This window comes from Lissotriton helveticus, chromosome 7 (assembly GCF_964261635.1).
Source record: "Lissotriton helveticus chromosome 7, aLisHel1.1, whole genome shotgun sequence".
NCBI classification, from domain to species: domain Eukaryota; kingdom Metazoa; phylum Chordata; class Amphibia; order Caudata; family Salamandridae; genus Lissotriton; species Lissotriton helveticus.
Genome location: NC_136068.1, coordinates 64,722,669 through 64,749,904, shown reverse-complemented (window position 1 = coordinate 64,749,904; position 27,236 = coordinate 64,722,669). Strand labels below are relative to the sequence as shown.

Genomic DNA, 27,236 nt, shown 5'->3' with positions numbered 1-27,236 from the left:
ATTAGGTAAAGATTGCAGCAGTCCAAAATGGACATAGTGTTTTGGTGGGTTTCCATATAGATGTATGGATTACTAGCCTCTATGCTGTAGAAGGTGTTGATGTAATGACATAGTTTCCATGGATGTACAAAGATTGTACTGCTCCAGATGGAATTGGTAATGTGGTGTTAGGTGGGTTTCCATGGAGATGTATTGATTCCTACCTTCTATATATGGTTTCAATGAAGTATAAGATTGCTTCAGTCAGAACGGTTATACGGCCTGAATATAAGACAGACATTTTTTCTAACCCCTGTGCAAAGCCCTGCTTGCGCACAGGTCGAATTACGAGTTGAGTTATATTTAACACATCGGATGCATAAAGTACTTACCAATCCAATCCAATCCAAAAATTCTTTATTTCGGCCATTTGAGACCATAAAAGATGCAGTAAAAACATATAAAAACATGTGAACATACAATATAAAAACAGTGCAAGGAAGCAAAGGTACTAATTAATTCAGTGCATGTAAGAGTCTGGAAAGCTAAAGGCCCATTTAACTACAGTTCATTACAGTTCATTGCACATTTGGAAGTTTAAAGTTACCCTTTCAGTATTTTTCCCCTTCTCTGCCACATAGCCATTAGATACTTAGCTACAGCAAAAACAATATAGTGCAGGGTACTTGTCTTCAGAATTCTGTATGATTCTAGATGGTTCCTGAAGCCCAGATTCCTACACAGTGGAACTAGCCAATACTTTCTAAAAAAAACAGCACGTGTAGTTCGTCCTCCACGTTCGTGCTGCACCCAGGACAGATTTTATCGTCCAACGTTGTCCATTTACTTGTAAAGGCTTTAAGGGGCAATGTGCCAAACCTCCACTGGATAAAAAGTTTCCTTGCAGTAATTGGGAAGATGATATCCATATAACCTTTGAAGTAAAAAGAACTTTTGGTGGCCAGAAATTGTTCAGTAAGGGTGCCGTTTTTCGAAGCACACACGAGCAGAGTTAGGCTCTTGTCCTTGAAAGTCTTGGTGAGCATTTTGCGGGACACCCCTAGACAACCTCTTTACACCCCTAGACAACCTCTTTACACCCCTAGACAACCTCTTTAAAGTACTTACACCTTGGTAACATTTTTGCAGGTCAAACCTGCCGAAAATATAACAGGGGAAAACCATTCAGTAAATACCGTGTCATGTAGGTTTTGGTGTGTCAAACTCTGCATGTTATTCCCCACAAGCCCACACTAAATGCTATTTATCACATCTGATAAATAACAAACCCTGTGGTATCATTATTTCCCAGTTGTGATAAATAGCACCTATACTTGTAATGAGGCCATTAGTGTTTTGGTGTCTTTCCATAAAGATATATGAATGACTAACTTCTATGCTGTAGAAGGTGCTTGAGTAATTACATGGTTTCCATTGAAGTAAAAAGATTGTAACACTCCAAAATGGTAGTGGTACTAGGGTGTTAGGATGAATTGTGCTGATGATATACAACCTGTCCATGAGAGGCAGGGTGCGGGTGTTGTACTGGAGCATCTGTGGATATGTGGTATTGATTATTGTGTGTTCCGAAGAAGATCTAGATGTTAATATCTATATTAATTACTAGTCTCCAACTCAAGACTGTACTGTAGAAGTAGTGTGGGTCTCAATGGCACTGTAAGAAGGATTTACATCCATTTTGGGGAAGGTGCTAAATAGCTGAGATGAAGAAGACATACAATTGTATTAGGTACACCGTTGCACAGGTGAGTGGTGGGTACTTCACAATGTATTTGTGTAATCTACGCTAAAGAAAAGGATTTAATCCATGCCATGAATAAAAGTTGCCAATGTAATGGGAGATCTTGAAATGGTAAGAGAGGATTCAGGAAAACGTATAGAATTCTAATCATAGAGTTTTATTGATAGGTGTCAAGTTGTAGTGTAGTCCTAAAAAGTACCCTGTCATGCATGACCTATGACAATTACGGATAACATATACTGTGGGTCTGATGGCAGACTGACTCAGTACACCCCTGCCGCATATATCAACCTATGGTTCACATTAGCTAGCTCGCAGTGCCACTAGAATCTCCTGTTATCAGAGAGATTCGTTTTTGCAACCTTAGAACACAATAATCTCAAACTCGTGGAAACAATATATTACTTTTCACCCAGTCACTCGTGCTTGCTTGTTCTTGCTCTCGGAGAGATATAGAGAAGAAACAGTTGAACATGTTTGCAATAAGAATTTATTGTACAGTAGTTCTTCTCATGTAGAATAAGTGCACGGTTACGACTGTAACACAGTAACAGAGATATAGAACCAGCAGTACAGTGAATAAGAAGGAATAGTATTGTTCTACCATTTTACAACAGTCATGAACCTATACATGAATATAGAATGTATTTATAAAATAAAGTGTGTACTCCTAAGATGCCTGACTGGATGTACCTAAGTGTACCTAGCATGTGAGTAGGTGCTAACGAGCCTAAGCCTAAGAGCCAAAGAGCCAAGCATCCGGCTAGGCTTTAGTCAAACCCCAATACCTGAATAGTAAGAATGTGGGATTTCGTCCTGGACTTGAGCTGGGCACCCCACAACTGATCGTCAGGCCACTGTCAGCTGGAGCGATGTCATGTCGGAGCTGTAGCGTCTCTGGTCAGTGTGTTGGCCTTGAAGTCTCGGTTCCCTCCTGCTTACTGATAGCAAGAGGTGCTGTATGTATACAGTCTATGTGCGTGTGTCACCCATTGTTCAGTATGAGGATGACGTTGGGGATTAAACCTTGTGCGTCGATGGGAGAGGTGAAGTGTACCTCCTGGAGAGTGTGCTCATAAATTATTTATATGTGCTAAGGATGACATCTTAGCATTATTGATCGGGCAGAACCCACTCTCGTAATGAACTAGGTGAAAGGTTTAGTCCATAAAAGGCTGCAGATCTTATACGGCGTGATGTCCTTGTAATCATTCTGTCCTTATTTGGAGTTATGTCCTTATAAGGCTCGTTCATATGAATTAACGGGAGCTGATGTAAGGAAACTGTACTATGTTCCCTGGACCTATATTAGGGTACCGATATGAAATATAACAAAGTTAGTGGGCAAACAATCTAATACTTTCTCAAATCTCAAAATAGCAAGCATCAGCCATCACACTCTACATGGCAACACTGAACAAGGTGTTACATTATCTGCTACTTTCTTAATAAACAATTTGAAACCTACTCTTACTTCTAAACGCAACACCCTAGTTTGTTCCAATAGGAAACAATGAGCCAATCTCAAATCACTCTTTTCTTTTGAATATTCTTTAATTTTCTATAGTAGATCAGTTCTAACAAGTGCTACTGCATTGAAACTACCACTGTGAAGGATGTCATTAATTTTTAATTCCTCACATATGAGGGCACCTTTCATATTGTGGCACTTGTTGACCTGCTGCATGGTAGACCACATCAAATTAAGGCCATGTCATGTCGTGCTCTGTAGCTGTTAAATTATGATATTGTAGCATTGCAAAGAAATACTACAATTAGCTTTCTAGTCACCCATCTCATATGGCATTTATTTCATCGCCACAGTAACAAATCTATAAGCTTGTGATGCTTGGTGAGGATAGCATCCAAATGCATCAGTGAGTAATGAGCAAAAGGGACTCCGATCTCAAATGAATCACTCAGACACTAATGCGAGAGTTGAAAAATGTTTCCTTACGTTAAAAAAGGCCAGATCCGACCTGTTGTACCAAGTGCTTGTTTTGCAATCCAAAGAAACAGTCCCTGCTACATTAGGCGTAGACTTTTCTAGAAGTGCTGTTACCATTGTTTTATCAATGACAATGGTTTGGTAGATTAACCTAATTTGTACATGAAAACTACATTTTTGGAACCTAGCCTGTAGTCAGTGTTACAGGACCCACCATAGCTGCTCCAAGACTTCCTCCAATCACCCCTGACCTAGCTCTTGCTCTGCATAGATCTACATGGACTACTCCACCCCTTCCATTTATTGCTTAAATAAAAATGCATATGCGCTGATTCTCCCTTGCCCTCACTTCCTGCTCTATAGCTACCTCTGTTTTGAAGTGCACTGTTCATAGCCCGCTTTGTGCTATATAAGTTTGCACACAAAGATCTAGAACGTCTTCAACATGTTGTTAATGTTCCTCCCCCTTTTTAAACTCTGATAAATGTATCTTCTGTTGAATTGTGAGGGTTGCAAGGCTAACCAAGAGAAGATAAAATGATCTCAAAGCTTATGATATTGATTAAATTAATCTGAATTACTCTTAATATGAACATCGATTTCCATTTCCTATATACTTGTGTGGTGAGTTATTAAACCCTATGTTAGTTGAGTACTGTCAGCTGGTCTCACTCACTACTTCAGCATGTCTTGCCTATTCATCAATTATTTTACTGTTACAGCTACAGATCCTTAATGACCCAGAGCCAATACTTTCCAAACTGGAGTTAATTCACTCAGTTGACCTTCAATGTAAATGTTCACCTGAATTAAAGAACATTGAAGGGCACTCTGAGTCTACAAATTACCACACACATGTTATTGTTGATTGTGATAATGTCGCTTGTGGATTATGCATCCGATAATGGTTTCATCTGTATTAACAGGTCGGTCAATAATGTGAATGAAATCAAGGACGTGGAGATTAGCCCCACTTTACCGACTCGTAGGGCATATTGAGTAGGACCACACCATAATATAACTTCATTTGGAGGATCTTGAAATACTTTTTTACCAATTAGTAGCAATCCTGGAAAAGTTCATAAAGCAATAGTGGAAACTGGAAGCACGTTTCATCCATGCAGATAAAAGATCCATTAAGAAAGTATGACGTTATGGACTTTAATGTGTAGTATGATTGAGCACATTAAGGACACATAAGTAGGCATTAAGTGATGGGATAAGCTGTATAATACACAACCAACAGCCTTACAACTAAAAAGTGGTGGTTGACATCTAATGCTTCCTCAGTGCATTAGATCTTCTGTGAATATCCTCACCTGTTGGAGTACTTTTCTAAAGTAACACCAGATACATTTTTAGCTTTCTCCAACGCCTTTAGAAGTGAAAGGGTACTGATCTACTGTAACTGTGAATCAACCTAATGGATCACTTTTGTGAAAACTGTTTTACTGTAACTAAGATATTTGTATCCTTATCACTTAAAATATCATGAAAAAATGAAACTTAAGAGTCTTCTCACCAGTGCACCTTTGTTATTAATTTCTTAATTATTGCCACTTAAACAATCACATATCATATTCCCTATTTCATTGTAATTGAACGCCATCTGATAGGAATACACATTCCTGTATTGATATTGTACTGGTCTTCTTCTTGAAGCTCTTGCCATATTGGGCCCTCATTCTGAATAATGAGTGTGAATCAGACTATTATTGGCACCTACACAAAAAATATTCTCTCTAAGAGGATAACCACTGATATTTACAAGCACTGAATAGCCCTACCCATGCGAGAGTTCTTTCAAAGTCATAGCCACTTTTCCTTACTCAGAAAGCCCAGTAGACATATGCGACAGACATGTTACACCTTGCAGCCTTAAAACAGGTTATATCACCAATCTTAAATAATTAATTTAAAAGTTAGAAGGAAAAAAGAGTAATACCATCAAAAGTCAGTTAAGAAAAATGAAAAGTGACCTTTTAAAAATGGAGATTACAAACACTTTTTACTTCTTTTTAAAGTAAGAGATGGTGTAATACATAGCAATGTAGCTGTAAAGGCGGTAGCATTGTGAACAATGAGAATCAGTACCCCATCATGCCCAACAGAAAGCAGTTTGCTCAATTATTTTTCTGGCTCCTGCTGACAGGATCCTGGAGCAGAGCTCTACCTTTTCTTTAAGGTTGTTCACCAATGTTTTTCCTCTATAGCTTGTCTTAAACTGACTCACTGGATGTCCTTTACAGCATGAAGTATGTTTAGATAATTTCCTAGAAATATATCTAATCTTTTCATAAAATACCATCTCTTTTTGTGAACAGCTGAGAATGTGTCAGAAAAATGTCAAAAACAGACCTGCACAGGAACTGTATCCTTTGTTTACCAGATTCTCATGACCCAACATTGTATCACCACTACAAAACCCTCTCCTGATGGCCTTTGAGTGACAGAGAGAAAATCTGCCTCCATGGTCAAATGGAGCACAACAGAAAACAAGATTCCCTGGCTGGAAAAACTTCTAAGAGGTGTGGTGGGACCGCTTCCTCTACCAGTACCCATTAAGTCACACTCTGAAGACTTACGAAGAGAGAGATCCAAAAAGAGACAACCTGCAGAAAAATGATGCTCCTATTTGATGTAGAGGATATCGAAGTCAGAAATAGATACAGCACCAACTTGCTCACCTCCAAGGCCTGAGTCATTAATGAGTTTTTTTTAAGACACAAGGGGGACCCAACGGATAGCTAAGTACCATGGGTATAACAGCGTTATAATGAACAAAGGTCCTTAGCTTATTTGAGAATCAAGAAAACAATACTGTATAGAAACACAATGGAAAGCTATACGTTATAAAGTTTCCAAACCCAGCCGGGAAAGGAGTTTATTTATCAAGAAACAATGTTCAATCCTACAATACAAACGTAATAACAAGACACAAGCCTGTGCCGTACAAAAAAGAGGGAAAGGAAAAATAGGATAAAGGTGAAAGCGGTGTCTATCAGGCAAAGGAAGAGAGCAAGGACAGGGCACTGTAAATAGGTAAAAGATCAATAACAGTGTCGCCTGGAGTGGAGTATACACAATCTTATTTGACAATATTGTAAATGTAAACCCACTCATGGGTGTCGACGTTTCGATCCCTATTGCTCAACTAGATACATGGGATCATCATCAGGACTTTTGTAATGAACAAAACATGCCTGATTGTGAGAAAGCCTGTTAGGAGAAACGAAGAGAAAAAGGATTTTTCAAACACTTAAGAGTAGTTTGCAGATGTATGCCAACTATGTAACGAATTCGCAGTGTGTGACCAAGTGCACGGTGTTTGTGACCTAATCAAACACATAATAACAACATTTACATACTCCTCGGAATCGCAGTGACGTGCGTGAAGAGCTGCGACGACCAGTTGTGCCGTGATAGTGATCAATTCAGTTTGTAGTATACTGGGGAACCGGGATTTCCATCGTGAAGTGACGGTGCAGGTTCAGTAGTTGCGTGGCTAAGGATGAATGTGTGATTGGGGATAGCCCTGTGGATTCTAAGTAACAATAAGTGTAATCATACCTCAGTAAATCTATGCATGAAGCCTCACATGGGAGGTGTACTTCACTTCAAGGTTTATGGCCGAAGAGATCGTGCTAAAATAGGGGTAGATTTAAACACAAGGTTACGAATTCAATGGTTCACAACCTCAGTGAACCGTGATGTAAATTTAAACACATACCACGTAGTAAAATGTCGTGGAGGTCTTTTCTGGGGGTCCAGACGAATTGTTCGTTAAAGAATTACTGGTACAATTCGTAGTTCGTTTCCAACTGCATACGAGGGCAGCGCTGAAAACAAAGCGGGAATTCTGTGTCAAGGTGCAAGGGGGCTACGAACTAAGGTGGTAAATTATAGAAGGACCTTCCTTACCTTACTTAGCTCATCAGGGGAGCGGGGTAAAGATTTTACGTGTAGGCAGCAGTGGCCATACACGGGGGTTGCCAACAATGTGGCGTTCAGACGCTGTAATAAAAAAGGAGGGTGCATGTCAGCACATAGCCTAAGAACGGGCCATAACCGGACAGGATTGATATTTGAGAGTTACTTACAAAGTCAAGGTGAAGACTCGTCTCTCCCGTGGCTTCTCGGTCAATGCCGGTTGCAAGTCAGCGGACTGAGAGTACGCGCGGAGTTGTCTACAGCCACGCTGGTCACGTGACCGTCATTGCGGGTGCCATTGTAGAACGGCGAATTGTCTTGGTAGGGGCCATCTTGGAGTGGATGGCTGTGCGGGCTAATGCTACCAGTGTGGGGTAGTGCACGGACAAATAGGCAGTGATGGTGACAATGTGACATTAAAAACGATGGCAAGTATAAAAATTAATAAATAAAACACATAACGTTTTGCTCCCAAGCGACCAGATTTCATGTCTTCCAGCCAGTTATGCATTCCATCATAGAGTATTTATCTGGGACCACAACCCTTTTGAACAAAGCGCTCATTCCGTTACTGTTTCATGATATAGTCTCATTGGTCATAGGTTCAATCACAGTAGCGTAGTCCAGTCCTCACTGCGATTGAGCCCTGTGTGAATGGTATTGAATTGAATGATGGATTTCAATTCCTCACGGTTTAGTAACTGCTGTAAGTTGCCACCTCTCTGTGGTAATTTGATGGATTTCAGGACGGTCCATTGGAGGTCATCAGCTGTATGGTTCATGCTGGCATAATGTTCAACCAAAGGGGCGTTGGGAGTACCGCACCTTATGCGACTCCGATGTTGACTTATTCTGGTCCTTATTTTTTGTGTAGTTTGTCCCACATACATCAGAGGGCAAGGACATAGAATTGCATAAATCACATTGTGACTGTTACAGTTTGTGAAATCTCTCATATCAATTGTGATGTTATTGTGACTAAACGTGCGCCCCTCAAGTGTCAGATCACAAACAATACAATGTCCACATTTAACGTGACCTCTCAGCGGGGGCAAGCCCCAGTTTGACTCAATCGTATTTGTGGGAGGTGGTGGGGGTAGGGCAGCTCGAACCAGATGGTCTTTTATATTTCTACTTTTTTTGAAAGCAAACAAGGGTTTGTCAAAAGTTAGTTGGCCTGAATTTAGGGTTGGCCAGTGCTGTAAAATTGTTTTGCGGATTTTATCAGAGATTGGGGAAAAGGTTGTGACACAGGCAATTCTCTCTGAGCTGGGCCTTGTCTTGGGTTGGAGCAGGACCTCCCTAGGACAATACCATGCCCGTTTCGAGGCATTCCTCACTATTCTGCTTGGATAACCTCTTGATTTCAGTTTTGAGCACAAAATGCCTGCCTCTTTGAAATAATCAGTTTTCGAGGAGCAATTCCGTCTAATCCGCAGGAACTGCGAATAGGGAAGTGAATCTTTTAGAGCTTTGGGGTGGTTACTGTTGTATCTGAGTAAAGTATTACGCTCAGTCGGTTTCCTATAGAGGCGAGTAAGTAACTATCATGAGGCAGGGGAGTTACTTACTCGCCTCTATAGGAAACCGACTGAGCGTAATACTTTACTCAGATACAACAGTAACCACCCCAAAGCTCTAAAAGATTCACTTCCCTATTCGCAGTTCCTGCGGATTAGACGGAATTGCTCCTCGAAAACTGATTATTTCAAAGAGGCAGGCATTTTGTGCTCAAAACTGAAATCAAGAGGTTATCCAAGCAGAATAGTGAGGAATGCCTCGAAACGGGCATGGTATTGTCCTAGGGAGGTCCTGCTCCAACCCAAGACAAGGCCCAGCTCAGAGAGAATTGCCTGTGTCACAACCTTTTCCCCAATCTCTGATAAAATCCGCAAAACAATTTTACGGCACTGGCCAACCCTAAATTCAGGCCAACTAACTTTTGACAAACCCTTGTTTGCTTTAAAAAAAAGTAGAAATATAAAAGACCATCTGGTTCGAGCTGCCCTACCCCCACCACCTCCCACAAATACGATTGAGTCAAACTGGGGCTTGCCCCCGCTGAGAGGTCACGTTAAATGTGGACATTGTATTGTTTGTGATCTGACACTTGAGGCGCGCACGTTTAGTCACAATAACATCACAATTGATATGAGAGATTTCACAAACTGTAACAGTCACAATGTGATTTATGCAATTCTATGTCCTTGCCCTCTGATGTATGTGGGACAAACTACACAAAAAATAAGGACCAGAATAAGTCAACATCGGAGTCGCATAAGGTGCGGTACTCCCAACGCCCCTTTGGTTGAACATTATGCCAGCATGAACCATACAGCTGATGACCTCCAATGGACCGTCCTGAAATCCATCAAATTACCACAGAGAGGTGGCAACTTACAGCAGTTACTAAACCGTGAGGAATTGAAATCCATCATTCAATTCAATACCATTCACACAGGGCTCAATCGCAGTGAGGACTGGACTACGCTACTGTGATTGAACCTATGACCAATGAGACTATATCATGAAACAGTAACGGAATGAGCGCTTTGTTCAAAAGGGTTGTGGTCCCAGATAAATACTCTATGATGGAATGCATAACTGGCTGGAAGACATGAAATCTGGTCGCTTGGGAGCAAAACGTTATGTGTTTTATTTATTAATTTTTATACTTGCCATCGTTTTTAATGTCACATTGTCACCATCACTGCCTATTTGTCCGTGCACTCCCCCACACTGGTAGCATTAGCCCGCACAGCCATCCACTCCAAGATGGCCCCTACCAAGACAATTCGCCGTTCTACAATGGCACCCGCAATGACGGTCACGTGACCAGCGTGGCTGTAGACAACTCCGCGCGTACTCTCAGTCCGCTGACTTGCAACCGGCATTGACCGAGAAGCCACGGGAGAGACGAGTCTTCACCTTGACTTTGTAAGTAACTCTCAAATATCAATCCTGTCCGGTTATGGCCCGTTCTTAGGCTATGTGCTGACATGCACCCTCCTTTTTTATTACAGCGTCTGAACGCCACATTGTTGGCAACCCCCGTGTATGGCCACTGCTGCCTACACGTAAAATCTTTACCCCGCTCCCCTGATGAGCTAAGTAAGGTAAGGAAGGTCCTTCTATAATTTACCACCTTAGTTCGTAGCCCCCTTGCACCTTGACACAGAATTCCCGCTTTGTTTTCAGCGCTGCCCTCGTATGCAGTTGGAAACGAACTACGAATTGTACCAGTAATTCTTTAACGAACAATTCGTCTGGACCCCCAGAAAAGACCTCCACGACATTTTACTACGTGGTATGTGTTTAAATTTACATCACGGTTCACTGAGGTTGTGAACCATTGAATTCGTAACCTTGTGTTTAAATCTACCCCTATTTTAGCACGATCTCTTCGGCCATAAACCTTGAAGTGAAGTACACCTCCCATGTGAGGCTTCATGCATAGATTTACTGAGGTATGATTACACTTATTGTTACTTAGAATCCACAGGGCTATCCCCAATCACACATTCACCCTTAGCCACGCAACTACTGAACCTGCACCGTCACTTCACGATGGAAATCCCGGTTCCCCAGTATACTACAAACTGAATTGATCACTATCACGGCACAACTGGTCGTCGCAGCTCTTCACGCACGTCACTGCGATTCCGAGGAGTATGTAAATGTTGTTATTATGTGTTTGATTAGGTCACAAACACCGTGCACTTGGTCACACACTGCGAATTCGTTACATAGTTGGCATACATCTGCAAACTACTCTTAAGTGTTTGAAAAATCCTTTTTCTCTTCGTTTCTCCTAACAGGCTTTCTCACAATCAGGCATGTTTTGTTCATTACAAAAGTCCTGATGATGATCCCATGTATCTAGTTGAGCAATAGGGATCGAAACGTCGACACCCATGAGTGGGTTTACATTTACAATATTGTCAAATAAGATTGTGTATACTCCACTCCAGGCGACACTGTTATTGATCTTTTACCTATTTACAGTGCCCTGTCCTTGCTCTCTTCCTTTGCCTGATAGACACCGCTTTCACCTTTATCCTATTTTTCCTTTCCCTCTTTTTTGTACGGCACAGGCTTGTGTCTTGTTATTACGTTTGTATTGTAGGATTGAACATTGTTTCTTGATAAATAAACTCCTTTCCCGGCTGGGTTTGGAAACTTTATAACGTATAGCTTTCCATTGTGTTTCTATACAGTATTGTTTTCTTGATTCTCAAGTGAGTCATTAATGAGAACACTTAGGACATCGAAGAGAAGAGCACCGTCAATGTCGAGAGGTAGCTCAACGTCAAGACATCGTACAAGTTCAAGAACTTTGATGTTGAGACATGGTTCGATGTTGAAACATCAGTTAACCTCCTTACCTAAGACTGTGGAGTGGCTTTCAAGCATGAAAGCACGCAGACTTTCATCAGAGTCTGACTCGGAGTATTCGAGAGCCACCCAGACCAACGCCTCCAGTCACCATACCGGATTTGCCAACACCTCCTCCAATAGGATTCCCTTCTCTAACTCCTCCGCCTCTAATGCCTCCTCCCCAACCAGCCCTTCTAGCAGTGCTTTCACCCTCAAATCAACCAACCACTCCTGCTCAGCAACCACAAACTCCTATGTCAGTGAAATCTCCAAAGAGGCACCCTAGATCACCCTCACATTACACCAAAACTTGCAGCTGTATGTCTAGATCATGCTCACGATCTAGCCATCGCCTTTGTTGTTCCAAACAATCACACTCATGGCAAAGTAGATATTTTTCCTCAATATCGAGATCCTCACTGTCTCATCATACTACTTCATCTTTGGGTCTGTACTCACCTACCCTGTCAGATTCTCCTCCACAGAGAATATCTTAATGATATTAATACCTTCCAGGAGGTTCTCATCAGTGGAGCCAAGAACGTACATATTGACTTGCCAACTACCACCACCTCTACATCAATAATCTCCAAAACACTGCATGAATGGTCTGCTTCTAGTCCACTGCTTCTATTGGTACCCAGTTTGTTGGAGCCTGCAATGGATGCTGACACCAGCCTCTGTTAAGGATGCCCATACCGCCTCCAGAAGAAATACAATCTTCTGGCTCAGGATCCCTCTCTTCTTCTGGCGGACTCTGTTCCACACTCAGTTATATTCTCTGCAGCCGGTTAATTACAGGCTACAGCCCCTTAATCCACTGTTCCTCCTGATAAGGAGAGTAAAAAGGTGGAGTCTGTGGGACGAAAGGTATATGGAATTTCTGCTGTCACAATGAAAGCTCCAAGAGCGTCTGCTTATATGTGGTGATATAACTTATCTTTTTGGGATTCCATCCAACAATTCTTAGAGGATCTACCAAGAGACAGACGTCAAGACTTCCAGGAGAGCGTCAACAAGAGCAACATGGTGTCAAATGAAATCATCATGGCTATAGCTGATTCTGCAACACTTGTAGGTTATGGATATTGCCATGGCCTAGCTCTCCGTCCCTCAGTGTGGCTCAGACTAACAGTGCTAAAAGTAGAAGCACTGCACCGTATCTTAAATCTCCCTTTTCAGAAAATTCATTGTTTGGATCTCATTCTGATGGACCTGGTCACGCTTAGAGCTGTTGGACTGGAGGAAAAAAATGAATTATAGAAGACACTCTTGTAGACCATATGAGTGCCACCAAAGGGTTCCAACCCCTCATTGGCTTCAGGGGCATCATCAACAACAACAGCAACAACAGCCCCACAGACAGGTAGAGGAGGTCAGAAACCATCTGCTCAAACCAGCAAACCAACTCCAGGAGGAACATTGAGTCAAATATTCTCCCTCTTCCGATACCCTCTTTGGTAGGAGGAAGCATTACATCTTTCCTGCAAGAATGGCAAAGAATAACCACCAACAAATAGATTCTGAATATTGTAGACTGCGGATACTGTCTCAGATTCAAGTGTCCACCACCATTTCCATTGGGAAAAACTGCAACAAGAAGCTTTGATCCTCTTAAAGAAACACCTGGTAGAAACAGTGCCTTCTCAATTGTAAAGAATATGAATTTATACTTGTTACTTTCTGGTGAAAAAAGGGCCCAAAAATGAGTACAGACCCATTTTAGACCTCATGAAGTGAACTACTGGGTATGCAAAGAAAATCCAGGACAATGGTTCTTCATCAGATCTATGCTCAACTCCATCAAGGTACTGGTTATGCTCAATAGATCTACAAGATGCCTATTTTCACATACCTAGAGCCAAAAAACATCAATAATTCCTGAGTTTAATTGTAGGAGAAACCAATAGCAATACAAGGTCCTTCCTTTTGGCATCAAGTCTGCACCGCAATCTTTCTCCAGATGTAAGGCAGTTGTAGCAGCCCACCTCAGGAAACTATAAATCATTGTCAATCAATAGCTGGACAATTGGCTCATCAAGGTATCTTCCTATCTGCAAGGAAGTAAACATTATCATCTAACCATAATGACTTTCAATCGACTGGGTCTGCACATAAATCATGATAAATTTATCTTGACTCCTGTTTAATTCCTGCACTACCTGGGTGCAATTCTAGACACAGTACACATAAAAGTGTTTCCTTTGGAGGGGGGGAGTATCCTTCAGGAAATGTTGCAATCTGAAGAAAACAACCCATCCAACAGTAAGGCACGTCTCTTCGCTCCTTGGTTCAATGAGGTATTCCATTGTTCTGCTCCCAAATTCACGCCTCTACATGTGGCCTTCCAACATCTGGAAGACCAATGGGATCAGCTCTCAGGAAGATGGGAAGACAGGGTGATACTAACCACTCATGCAAAACAATCCATCAAATGATGGTGCCGCTCAGAGAATCTACTCGGATTAATGAATTTTCACCCAAACATTCTGACCCAAACCATAGTGACGGATACCTGCCTAACATGTTGGTTGCTCACATGGACCAACTTCAAATACAAGGCATATGGTCCCAGAAGGAAAAGTTTTTTCACACCAACCTGCTAGATCTGAGGGCAGTTCTTCTAGCCTTGAAGGCTTTTCTCCTGTCATTCAGGACCAACTCTCTGCTTTTTCAGATGAACAATACAACCATGCATTATCTGAGCAAGCATGAAAGGAATGAGATCCAGACCTCTGTCACTGGAATCATAAACAATCTGGAAGTGGCTCATACCCAGGAATCTCCAAATTACAGCAGTCCATCTACCGGAAACAAAGAATACTTGAGTATACACTCTCAGCAGAATCATTCAAGAAAATCAGGAATGGGTACTAAATGTCTCTGTTGTTCACAACATCTTTTCCAATTGGGAATTTCCCAAAATAGATATTTTCACAGATGAGGAAAAAAGAAATGCCCAAGCTGTGCCTCGAGGTTCTACCAACAAGGCACACTGGGGGATGCCCTATGGATGGCGAGCAAAAGAATGATGGATTTAACTCAGATCTCTTGACTTGGGGTGAATGTTTTGATTTGTTCTACATTCCGTCCATCAATTGTGTGTCTTTTGCTTTCCCGCCCTCAGTGCGCCTGGTATACCTAGACATGGGTCCTGGGCTCACTGTGCCACTGAATTCAAGCTATCCTGACTGATAAGGGGTAAACCCCCGAAACCACTCCTAGGATGCTTGTTTTCGGTCCAGCAAGTACCTGGCTTGGCAGTTCGGGCTGGACTGTTCCCATGAGGCACAGGGTCAAGACTGATTTGCATATGGCCAGGTCTAAACTGGGGTGGCATGTTGAGTAAAGAATGATGGGTTTAACCCAGATCTCTTGACTGGGGGTGAATGTTTTGATTTATTTTACAGGTTTTATATAGCACAAACTAGACCTGAAGATATAAGGTATTGTGGCGCTTTACATGAGCACCAGTTTTGTTACAGATGGACACATTCATTTTTGGTATGCACGGGGAAATTAAGTGATTTGCCAAGAATCACAGGATGTTGAGCGTTGTTGCCGATACTTGAACCCGGTTCCCCAGTTTCGAGGTTGAAGGCTCTAGCCATAAGGTTACTTCCTCTCCCTCCTCAACTTCTCTGGGGGTGAATGTTTTGATTTAATCGCATTCCGTCCATCAATTGTGTGTCTTTTGCTATGGATGTACTGGTCAGGCAAATTTCTTTATGCCTTCCTCCGATCTCCCTTCTGCCAACATTGGTCATCAAGTTGTCACACTTGAAGGCCAGAATGATTCTTATAGCTCCGGTGTTGCCCCAACAGTGGTGTTTCATGGTTCTCCTTCATACCTCAGAGTCCCTACGCAGGAAGGTGCTGTGCAGACCAGATCTTCTTCAAAAGTACGGAGGCCGTATTGAACATCCCACCTTCACTCGCTGAACTTGGCTGCATGGCTCCTACACTCTTACAATACTGTTAACTGAACTTTCCTCAGCAATGCATGGATATCCTGAGAGAAGCCAAAAGACCATCCACTAGAACTTCTTATTCTTTCAATTGGAAGAGATTATGCATCTAGTGTTTTTTGAACAATTTCAATCCTCTTACTCGTCAGGAAGAGGCTGTTCTTCCATACCTCCTCCATGTGGCTAACGCTAAAGTGCGATTCTCTTCTATTAGGTTTCATCTATCAGCAATCACAGCTTACTGAAAATGTCCTTCACAAATGTTCTCTTTCAGACCCTATAGTCAAGGATTTCTTGGAAGGCATTAAAAAGATATATCCTCCTCTCAGGAGACCGTCTCCTCTATGGGAATTAAATATTGTCCTTTCTTGCCTAATGGGTCCCCCTTATAACCCATTCATAGGGCTTCTCTACCAACAGCTATTGTGGAAAGTTTCCTTCTTGGTAGCTATCACCTTCGCTCGTAGGGTTAGTGAGATCCCGACCCTATGTTCACATGAACCATACACAGTTTTCCATAGCAGCATGGTAGATCCAAAATTAATTCTCAAAGAAATCTCAGATTTTCATGTCAATCAAAGTATTACAGTACGCACATTTTTTCACAATCCTTCTTCTCCAATAGAGAGATCTCTCCATACATTTGATGTTAGAAGGGTTATAAAGTTCTATAGTGATAGAACAAAATCTTTAGGAAGTCAAAACAACTTTTTTTGTAAAGTATGGTCTTTTACGGACTGGATTTGCTACTTCTAAACAATCCTTGTCTTGATGGATTGTCTCCCTCATAATCCTTTTTTATCAGCAGGGTAAAATAACCTTTCCTAGTAAACCTACAGCCCATTCCACCGGGCACAAGACAGCTACTTCTGCATTACTTAGAAACATCCCACTGACCAAGATTTGGAAAGCTGCTACTTGGAGATCAGAGCGGTACAAAAGGGGGTGGTGATGGACGGAGCATCTGAACCAATCAAACACTCACACCCAGTCAACAGATCTGGGTTTAATCCATCACCGTTCTTTACCCTACTCTGCCACCCCAATTCAGACATTGCCATATGCAAATCAGTCTGACCCTGTGCCTCATGGGAACAGTCCAGCCCGAACTGCCAAGCCATGCCTTCCCTGGACCGGAAACAAGCTTCCTAGGACCGGTTTCTATCATTTCAGCCGTCTTCAGCCAGGCTTGCTTGAATCCAGTGGCAAAGTGAGCAAGGGACTCACGTCTGAGCATACCCTGACAACTTATGGCGAACAAAGCGGTACAAAAGGGGGTGGTGATGGACGGAGCATCTGAACCAATCAAACACTCACACCCAGTCAACAGATCTGGGTTTAATCCATCACCGTTCTTTAGCCAACTCTGCCACCCCAGTCCAGACATGGCCATATGCAAATCAGTCTGACCCTGTGCCTCATGGGAACAGTCCAGCCCGAACTGCCAAGACATGCCTTCCCTGGACCGGAAACAAGCTTCCTAGGACCGGTTTCTGGCAATTCAGCCGTCTTCAGCCAGGCTTGCTTGAATCCAGTGGCAAAGTGAGCAAGGGACTCACGTCTGAGCATACCCAGCCAACTTATGGCGAACAAAGCGGTACAAAAGGGGGTGGTGATGGACGGAGCATCTGAACCAATCAAACACTCACACCCAGTCAACAAGCCTGGGTTTAATCCATCACAGTTCTTTAGCCCACTCTGCCACCCCAGTCCAGACATGGCCATATGCAAATCAGTCTGACCCTGTGCCTCATGGGAACAGTCCAGCCCGAACTGCCAATTCATGCCTTCCCTGGACCGGAAACAAGCTTCCTAGGACCGGTTTCTGGCATTTCAGCCGTCTTCAGCCAGGCTTGCTTGAATCCAGTGGTAAAGTGAGCAAGGGACTCACGTCTGAGCATACCCTGCCAACTTATGGAGAGGAGAAGTGTGGCTCACTGGTTAGAGCGGCAGACTCTGAAACAGAGATCAGGCCCGGGACCAGGGTTCAAGTCCCGACGCGGCAGGGTCTTGGGCTCAATGTCCGCGGACTTGATAATTCTCGCCTCGGCGCCTACTCAAATCATGGGTCCCAGGCTGCAACTCTGGGCAATAGCTTGCTTAATCTCCACAACGGCCCCTACAACACTGGGATGCCTGGCTTCACCTTGGGGGTGCCCAGGAGGGGCATCTCACATGGAGAGCCAGGAAGGGTTCCACAGCGTTATACAGCGCCGGGACGCCCCGTTGGGGCAGCTGTGCGCTTTACAAAATACACTACACTTATGGTGAATACAGCGGTACAAAAGGGGGTGGTGATGGACGGAGCATCTGAACCAATCAAACACTCACACCCAGTCAACAGATCTGGGTTTAATCCATCACCGTTCTTTAGCCCACTCTGCCAACCCAGTTCAGACATGGCCATATGCAAATCAGTCTGACCCTGTGCCTCATGGGAACAGTCCAGCCCGAACTGCCAAGCCATGCCTTCCCTGGACCGGAAACAAGCTTCCTAGGACCGGTTTCTGGCATTTCAGCCGTCTTCAGTCAGGCTTGCTTGAATCCAGTGGCAAAGTGAGCAAGGGACTCACGTCTGAGCATACCCTGCCAACTTATGGCAAACAAAACGGTACAAAAGGGGCTGGTGATGGACGGAGCATCTGAACCAATCAAACACTCACACCCAGTCAACAGATCTGGGTTTAATCCATCACCGTTCTTTAGCCCACTCTGCCACCCCAGTTCAGATCGACAACTAAAAAAAGCGAACCACTGAAATGCACCCTATCATTATATAGGGTTTATGTATTTGAAAAATATGGAGTGGTCGCTTTTGGAAACAAAAGTTGTTTGAAACCTTGTAAATATTGTTTCACAAACGTCACTAATATGCTTTGGTTCATGTTTTCACTTGGGACACTTTACACAACTGTAAATACTATTTTTTCTATGTGTATGAATTTTGAAGATTCATTTACCAAATTATTTCTCAATATAATTATTGAACCACAGAGTCAGTGTACCTGTGTTTCTTTCTCATTGACATCGCCCATAACCCCTGACTGAATGCGATTTTCGCTCTGTTTTTTCAAATCATTATTAAGTATATATTCCACAGGAACTGCTGTTTTTCTTAAAATACTTCTCTACAACCTGGCTGTGCAGACAGTAGAAGTTTGTGAAAGTGTGGAGTGACGCCCATAAAGCCACCTGGCCGATGCTCAAGACAAGAACCCTGCATGCCTGTGCAATTGTAGCTGCTTTGGCCCTGGTGGAATGTGCTCAAAGCCTACTAGAAGCCGGCTTTTGGGCAGTGCAAAAGAGATCTTAATTCAAAGCAGGATCCAGCAGAAGATGGCATGTTTCTGCAACACATTCCCTTTAGTCACCCCGGTGAACCGCTCAAAGTGCTGATCATCCACCTGATGTTCTATGGTATGATTGATGTAAAAACTCAGTGCTCTTTTGGGGTCTCCTCTTGCTTATAGGGGTTCGGCACAGCATAAAATGCTGGCATGATGATGGTTTGACTGACGTTGAATGGTGTCAGCTTTCTGCAAGAATGACGCTCTTGTCCGCAGAGCCAGTTTGTCTGGGAAGAAGTTAGTGTACTGTGGGTTAACACAGAGAGCCTGAAGCAGCCTCACTCACTGCACTGAAGTTATTGAAGGAACCAGAATATTACACTAGTGGACCATACTCACCAATAGCCCACAAAGTCGCCTTACTAACAAAGATACAACTTGTCAGTGAGCCAGCAGGAATACCCATATAAGGCACAATTGATTGCTAGTAGCCTAGGCCTAAGCTATTCCGGGGGCAGGTCAGTAAGGTGCCTCCCTTTCTATCTGTAGCTCGGGGAGTGCAAGAACGGGATCTGCTAGAATGTGCGCATCCCACAAGGAGGGCAGGTGTGACCTTGGGTTTCCCTGAGCTACAAACTAGCAAGAGGCGCAGACAGCTAAATCGGCCATCGTGGTTTCGTGCAGAAAGCTTAATCACGTGATTTCAGGGAAACAGTACTTACACACAGAGAAACGAAACACAATGGCACCGGTCATATCAATAGGCTTAAGCGGTACAAGAGTAAATTATTCCTTATTACAATAATACAGTGAAATGATATAATGCTAACGTGCGATTATACGGTTATATTGTATATATTAGGCCAATAACATGTATTTGTCGAATTTATATCCAATCATTATGGTGACAAGAAACACCATCTTGAGGGTGAGAAGCCACTAGGAATAGTTGTGAAGTTGTTCAAAGGGAGAGCACATCAAGTAACTAAGGACCAAGTTAAGGTCCCACTATGGCATGACAAAGGGAGATGGAGCAAACATATTTTGTAAGCCGTTAAAAGAATGTATAACAACGGGTGATTTAAATAATGAGAGATGATCAGGCAACAGCAAAAAGCAGAAAGAGACGAATGGTACCCTGTATCTGTGCCTGGAGCAAAGCCTTCATGGGCAAGTTACAAAACAGCCAACAAAGCATCATTTAACTTTCCCTGTAGGGGGTACTATCTGCTGTGTGCAACACCAAGTTACAAACTTGTCCCAACAACAAGTGTATTCAGATTTTATTGAAGGACTCCTGGTTGATAATATGACATTAAGCACCTGTGGAGGGAGATTGAAGGTGTTGAGTTGTCTCCGCTCAGTTTCCAAGCATGAAGGACACTGCACCATTGCTGTGACATCAGATCCTCCTAGAGGGTCAACCTGATCAGAGAACAGATGCTCATGCCCAGGAGTTCTGCCTATCACTCTCTCTGTACCCAGTCCATGGATACTAGAAGGACGTGGATCTGTCCTGCTCTTCATCAGAACTCAGGGCAGAAGAGGTATTGGTGAAAAGGAATACAGGAGCCCAGAGTTCCACCCTAGTGGAACATGTCTCCTCGCAAGAGCCGCCTTGGAAACTCCAGTGCACAGAAGTGCTGACACTGCATGTTCTCAGCAGCGGGAATAGATAGAGACAAAGTTCTCCCCAGATGTTGTGCCACTTGCAAATGGAATTGTCATTTGTGATCTGCTATGCACCCCTGGCTGTGCTTGTGTACCCTGCCTTTCAAGGACCTTACCTGGAGGCTCACCACTAGCAAACTTCTGTGATGGTCCAGTCATTTCCAGAGGTCCATGACCCCACCCTGCCCTGTTTATCTCAATACCACATGACGGTGGTGTTGTTTGTAAGCAAACAATGACGTTGTAATCACATGCGTTGTAACATATGCGATGTAATGGCTGTTTTCCCTGGACGGCTTGAAGATGGACTCTGGTTGATCGAGGAAGTAGCGTTCTTTTGGAGTGTTCAGCGGGGACGTTCGAGTGGTGTTCTTTAAGAGTGGGGTCCTTCACTGGGCATGCCTTCTGCTCTGCGAAAGACGTTAGTGGTGTACCATGTTGCTAGGGAGGAATTTTGATTCTCTTCCTTTGCGTTTTTTCCTTCGTCTCTTCCCCCATATTCGCCATTTCCGGCCAGCTTAAAGGTCTGCTTGAAGGTGCATTATGGGTGGCTACCGTTTATAACTTTATACAGAAACAGGGTTTGCTGAACCTATAACCTAAGCTGGGACGTTTATGAGATAGCACGGGGGCTTGTTCAAGCTGATAAACTACTCTCCTTTTTTGTTGGCATCAACCTTAACCAGAAGTAAACCTAAACTGCCAGGTCTTTCTCACATCTTAACATACATAGAACTGTAGGAAGAAATACTTAAAGTTCTCTTCTAACCTTAAAAGAAGCTGAGGGCTCACTAAATAAAAGAAACTGAAGACAGACCAGCCCTGGCATTGAAGTACTCACTTTTTAGGGCGACTGTGCACATATGATCAGGCAAAATGCTGTCACTTGCAATACCAGACTGACAAGACTGACAGTTGCTGAATTGCCTGACTAATTGCCGAATACTATGTGCAGTGTTGGTGGAACCAAATGTCAATGACACTTGAAGAGAACTATGGAAAAAGAAGGGTGACCAAAAAACCCTCTATATATCTATATATGTATTTGTGTTTTATGAATTGTTTCAAAGACATGAGGCTGGAGAGGTAGTGAAAGCTGTCTCTAGACCAGACCTTAAAAAAACTTAGTATGGTGCACTAGTGACAAGAGCAAACTCCAATTTCCATTTTAACAAGTGGAATAAGTGCACTGATGAAATGCATACTGTTGATTTATACTCTGGCATTGACAAGGAACATTTCCTTTGACATGTTTTCTACTGAGAGATATTTGAAAATATTTCAGCAAGACAGAAAGGGCTTAATGAACCATATTCATAAACAATATGAACATCTAATAAATATAGCAGTACATTGATTGAATGCTGGATTGAAAGTTGGAAGCAAAAGATAGATTGAATAACTTTACTTACTATTGTGGCTTGTCACTAACATCCACGGAAATTGCGATATCAGACTAATTAAGTTCTAGGAAATTTCACGTGGGAAAGTCACCACCCTATGGAATAGACAAGTAACCTTCCTGCAATTTGTTCCCCACCCACCCCTGTGCCTCCTTATTTTATGACCTTCATACCTAATTCTAACTGTGTTTTTAGGTCTTGCCTGCCAACATCACATGGGCTGTAGCTGCCAGGGTTATTGTAAACTATAAATGGGTTGGACCCTGCCCCTCCCTGACCCGCTCAGGTGATTAGTGTGTTATGCAAATCAACATACCATAACATAACACTACACTCCAATCCACACCACTCAATGCCAATCCACCGACTTCGACATCCCACAATTCTACTCCACACCACACAATGCCTCTCCACTCCATTCCACACCGTGCAATGCCACTCCCTTCCACATAATGCCAGTCCACTCAGTGTAATTCCTGTCCACTCCATTCAGTGCCACTCCACACCACAGAGCGATTCCACTCCATGCCACTTAACCACACTCCATACCACACAATGCCACTACACTCCACTACAGATAATACCACTCCACTCTACACAATGCCACCCCGTACCACAAAATACCAATCCACTCCACAAATGCCACTCCACTCCACTCCCTGCCACACAATGTCACTCTACTCCACACCACTCTAGCAAAGCCAATAGTTCTCACATAGGCAAAACCTAGTGGCTTTGCCAATCCTTGTTTTGTTATGGAAAAGCACATTTCTATACCCTCTCCCTAGGGAAAGTGTAGGCAGGACGTGGCCCCGAGTTGTAAAGAGGCTCTTCAACTTCTTACCATGTTGATGTGTGCCTAGCTGTATGGTCCCTATATCTGTGTGCTTTTCGCTGAATGACACTCCTATTGTTGTTCCCCACCATCACCTGCAGGTGCAACAATGACTAAGTCAGTGGTTTAGTGTTAACAAACCCGCTCATTCAAATGCAGTGAATTGTTGGCACTCTTGTTTTCTTAAAGCAAGTCTGTAAACTGAATCTCATCTGATCAGCAGAGGAACTTGTGAGAGGGATTCTCAGGGTGGCAAACAGTAAGACAGGATGGAAGCAGAAGTGAGTAAAGAATGGTGCAAGGATTAAGTATGGAATGATGTCAGGTAAACGAGGATACTGCATAATGGTTGATATTTCTAATGTCACCTGCATATAAAGTCATTTGGATTATGGGTGTGGGGTAGGCTGGCACAGAGAAAGACAACATTATCTTTATTTCCAGAATCTTGGACTTGGGAGTGGAGGTTGCACTTTGATAAAGGTGATACTAACAACATTAAAGTGGTATAGATAAAGATGCCATATAGTGATTGTGTTTCAGAGCTGCACTCTCTTTGTGGCTTTAGGTTGTAATGCAGCGGCAAGGATGGTTTGCCAGGGGCTGGAGGTATGCAGCGGATTGATCGATGCCAAGTCAATTTCAACATCAGAAAATGGTAGTCTAGTGGGTCAAACTCTAAAAAGGCCTGAAGTGTGTTTACTATTAGATGGAATTTGTGCAAAAAGGCCTATAACTGTGCAGACCATTCCCAGAGTCTTTAAGAGCTGAGCATGGCCTACATAAATGTATCTATTTGTCTCTTTCTTCAACCCATGCCTATTATTCCCAAAGACAAAAATGTTGTTTGCTTCCTGGATGCATTCTAGGTGTACTCCATGTTCCCATTCACAGACCGGACAGGCTACCCCAGTGAAGTGGATGAGTATGTGGTGCAAGATCCCTGCTGGGGTCCTATTGTTAGGCCCCTGCCTGAAGCAGCCTCTCGGAACTGGATGCCTTACCGTCCCCCGGATATTGATGTCTTCTTTCTCTTCAAGGTTTCTTCATATCTCCTTTTATTCTTGATTTACATTCCTCATTGTACATGTTTTTCAGATTGGTCATTTGATTGCAGAGCAGGATAGTGGAAGCAGGGCAGTTAGGGGGTGGAGAGCTTCAGTGGATCATAGTTATGCATGTTTGCATCACCTCTATGGGTGCATTGTTCAATCCTGAGTCTCAATTTGTGGGACATCAGTTTTACCTCTAGGAAGTAAATAAATACAGGTGATAATAACCACATGAAAGGTCTAAACACGAAACACAGTAAACCTAGAGGGGTGTATTAATTGGAGCAAGGGAAAAACAGCTGTTAATGCCCAAAAGTATGTGTGTAGTAATCCTAGTTTTTGCAGCTGTTCTACAATCTTGTTCAACAAATATAGGCACATAACACCTAACACCTTGGCCTTAGGTCAAAGGTTGAAGACCTGATTCAACCTTTCATTGTACCTAGAGTACAAGTTAGAAACAATGGTAAATGCTAGCACCCACAGCATTCCTATTGGCTGAGCCTGTTTATCAGCATGCCATATTATGCTGATAAACAGTAATGCACCATAAACAGCAAATTTAAACACTTTGATTAATGCTCTTGGGGTTTGCCAAAATAAGTACATCTAAAAGTAAGTTGACATTGTGGGGCTTCCATAAAACAAAAGGATTCTTTTAAGGGAAGGGCGAAATGGGGTTCCCACCAAAAAGTCAGATATTCTTGCCTCCCTTCCATTGCCACTCCTCTTAAATGGCCACTGGAGTTGGTATTCTGAATGGCAGAGCTTCCTTCACCACTGGAAACACTCATTTGGCAGACCTGCTGTTGTTGTCAGTGGCATCTGACAAAGCTACCAATGGAAAGTGGTCCATCAAACGAGATTCGCCAGTGACTCTTCTGTCCAAGATTGGCATTGAAACCATAGTGGTAACATAGACAACTTCCAGAGTGTGAGTGACACTAAATATGTGTGTCCTGGAAATGGACCCTTGCTTTTATCACAAAGACTCACATATATGATAGCAGATCCACCATGACACCATGGCTGGAAGGATCTGCAGCCAAGGTCTTTTCTCCTTTTAGGAGACACCTGCCCTAACAACAGGAGCAGTTTCACAGAATGTATTTCCTCCACAATAGGTGGTTTCCATTCACCCAACCCTGGGAATTAGCAGGCAAATTCAGTGCCCTGCAAGATGGTTCAGCAATGGATTAATATGTCTGCAATTAGTCATGAGATACAGTGACTGCAGTAAGTGAAGGGGTGAGTTTTTTTTAGCTGAACTTGAGGTGATAGGGGAAGATGGAGAGGGAAGTGAGGTTTGAAAGGACTGAGGGTAGGAAAGCAGTTATTTGTGGAATCGAACAGACAAGCAATTCTGTGCTGTTCATCATCAAAGTGAAGAGGAGTGGACTGGTTGTTAAAACTTCTTTTGTGGTAATTCTACTCCCTGCCTATCAACTAACCTGCTTATTCTTTCTGAAACAGCAAAGCGGTCTAAAGATCTTGACAAACTGTGAAATTAAGAAGGCTGTTGAGGAAACAATTCGCAGGCCATTTCCTTGTCCACTTTTTGCTGAAAGAGGTAAGAAATGCACCTTCTTTATTGCTTTTCTTCCCCCCAAAAGTCTCCTTCGCTGCTCTTCTCCTCCAAGCAAGCTCTCCCTATCCATTCTTTCTTTATGTTGAGATTATGTGATGGTAACTTGTTACAATTTAGTGTACATTGTGATTAGACAAAACTTTGGTACACACAGGTTAGGCTGACTAAGGTACCTCCTTTTACCTACACCAAGGCAAAAACAGTGCCCACATCAATGCTTATAATGAAAGGAGACCTGGGTGAAAACACGCTGTAACAAACCCTTTGATACTTATTTGTGTTCCTCTGTATTTGAGGCGGCATTGTCTCCTCCTGGAGGACTCTATACTCTAGCCTGTGCCTATGGAATGATTCAAGAGCCGAATATATATCCCTCAACCTCTTCCTCTTGTTACTCCCTCTTGAACAGTATTCACACTCAGGCACCTGAACAGTCTTTTAGAAAAAAAAATTCTCTTCCAGGGAATCCTCATCAATAGTCATAATCACTGAATCCATACGTGGGATTTCAGAGCAGTTTAAAAAAAATATATATCATCTGATCTCCTCACCGAGGCAAACCTTTTATACAGAAAAGGTGACATTTAATAGTAATATAAAGTACAAACAAACTAATAATGCATTTTTTGCCTGAAAGATCAGTGTTCAGTTCATTATTCATTTGACCTCAACTCATATAATGTAGCCTAATGCTGAATATCTCTTACCACCGAAGTGGGCTGATAATTCACATGTGTTCGGGACAGAGTATTGCCCCTGTGGGTTTAGTCTCATAGGGTCAACTTGTAGTGTATTACCGTTTAACAAAATTACCTACATTTTGGTCCAGTAGCTTCTCTTCAGTGAACGCTGCTTATCCTTGTCGAGGTTAGGCGTCTCTCAGCTATAGTTTGAACCCCTATCTATTACTATCTTCCTGCTTGTCTACGTGGAAGTCCTCCTGTAAATAAACAGAGAATAATTATCTGGTTAAAAACATATAATGGTCAACTACAATCAGCTTTGTTTGAAGAGATTTCTTAGTGTTTCCTGAACCATTTATGCATCAGCTTGTGTATCAGAGTTTACACAATAATATTTGGTGAATGTATTAAGTAAATTCCAAGTCACCGCGTTACAGATGTCTGCTATGGGTACATATATGAGCCAAGCTGTATGAGCTGCTTTTCCACTGGTATAATGCGCTCTAGGTTTACCTGGTAAAGATTTGCTTGATAATTGGTTGCATAGTGTGATACAAGAACCTGGTATTATGTGAAATAACAGCAGTCAGATAAGCAAATGCCACTCCAAAAGGAATTTCGAAGAGCAGAAACTGATAAAGCTGGAACACGATCAGTGCTCATATCAAAAGGCGTGCTCTCTAAAAGGGCGGTACCTATGGTACCCCCCTGAATTATCATGGACTTGGTGGCAGGCACCTCGCGGTGCCTGTC

At 42.8% G+C, this 27,236-nt stretch overlaps 1 protein-coding gene across 2 annotated transcripts in view; it reads left to right on the top strand.

The window, feature by feature from the left end:
- LOC144768066 (alpha-2-macroglobulin-like protein 1) overlaps positions 1-27,236 on the top strand; it is a 411,824-nt gene that overhangs the window by 205,190 nt on the left and 179,398 nt on the right. For both annotated transcript variants that reach the window (XM_078651439.1, XM_078651438.1), the window contains exons 16-17: positions 24,030-24,200; positions 25,686-25,782. In XM_078651439.1, the coding sequence (XP_078507565.1) occupies positions 24,030-24,200; positions 25,686-25,782 (268 nt within the window). The remainder of the gene's footprint in view (positions 1-24,029; positions 24,201-25,685; positions 25,783-27,236) is intronic.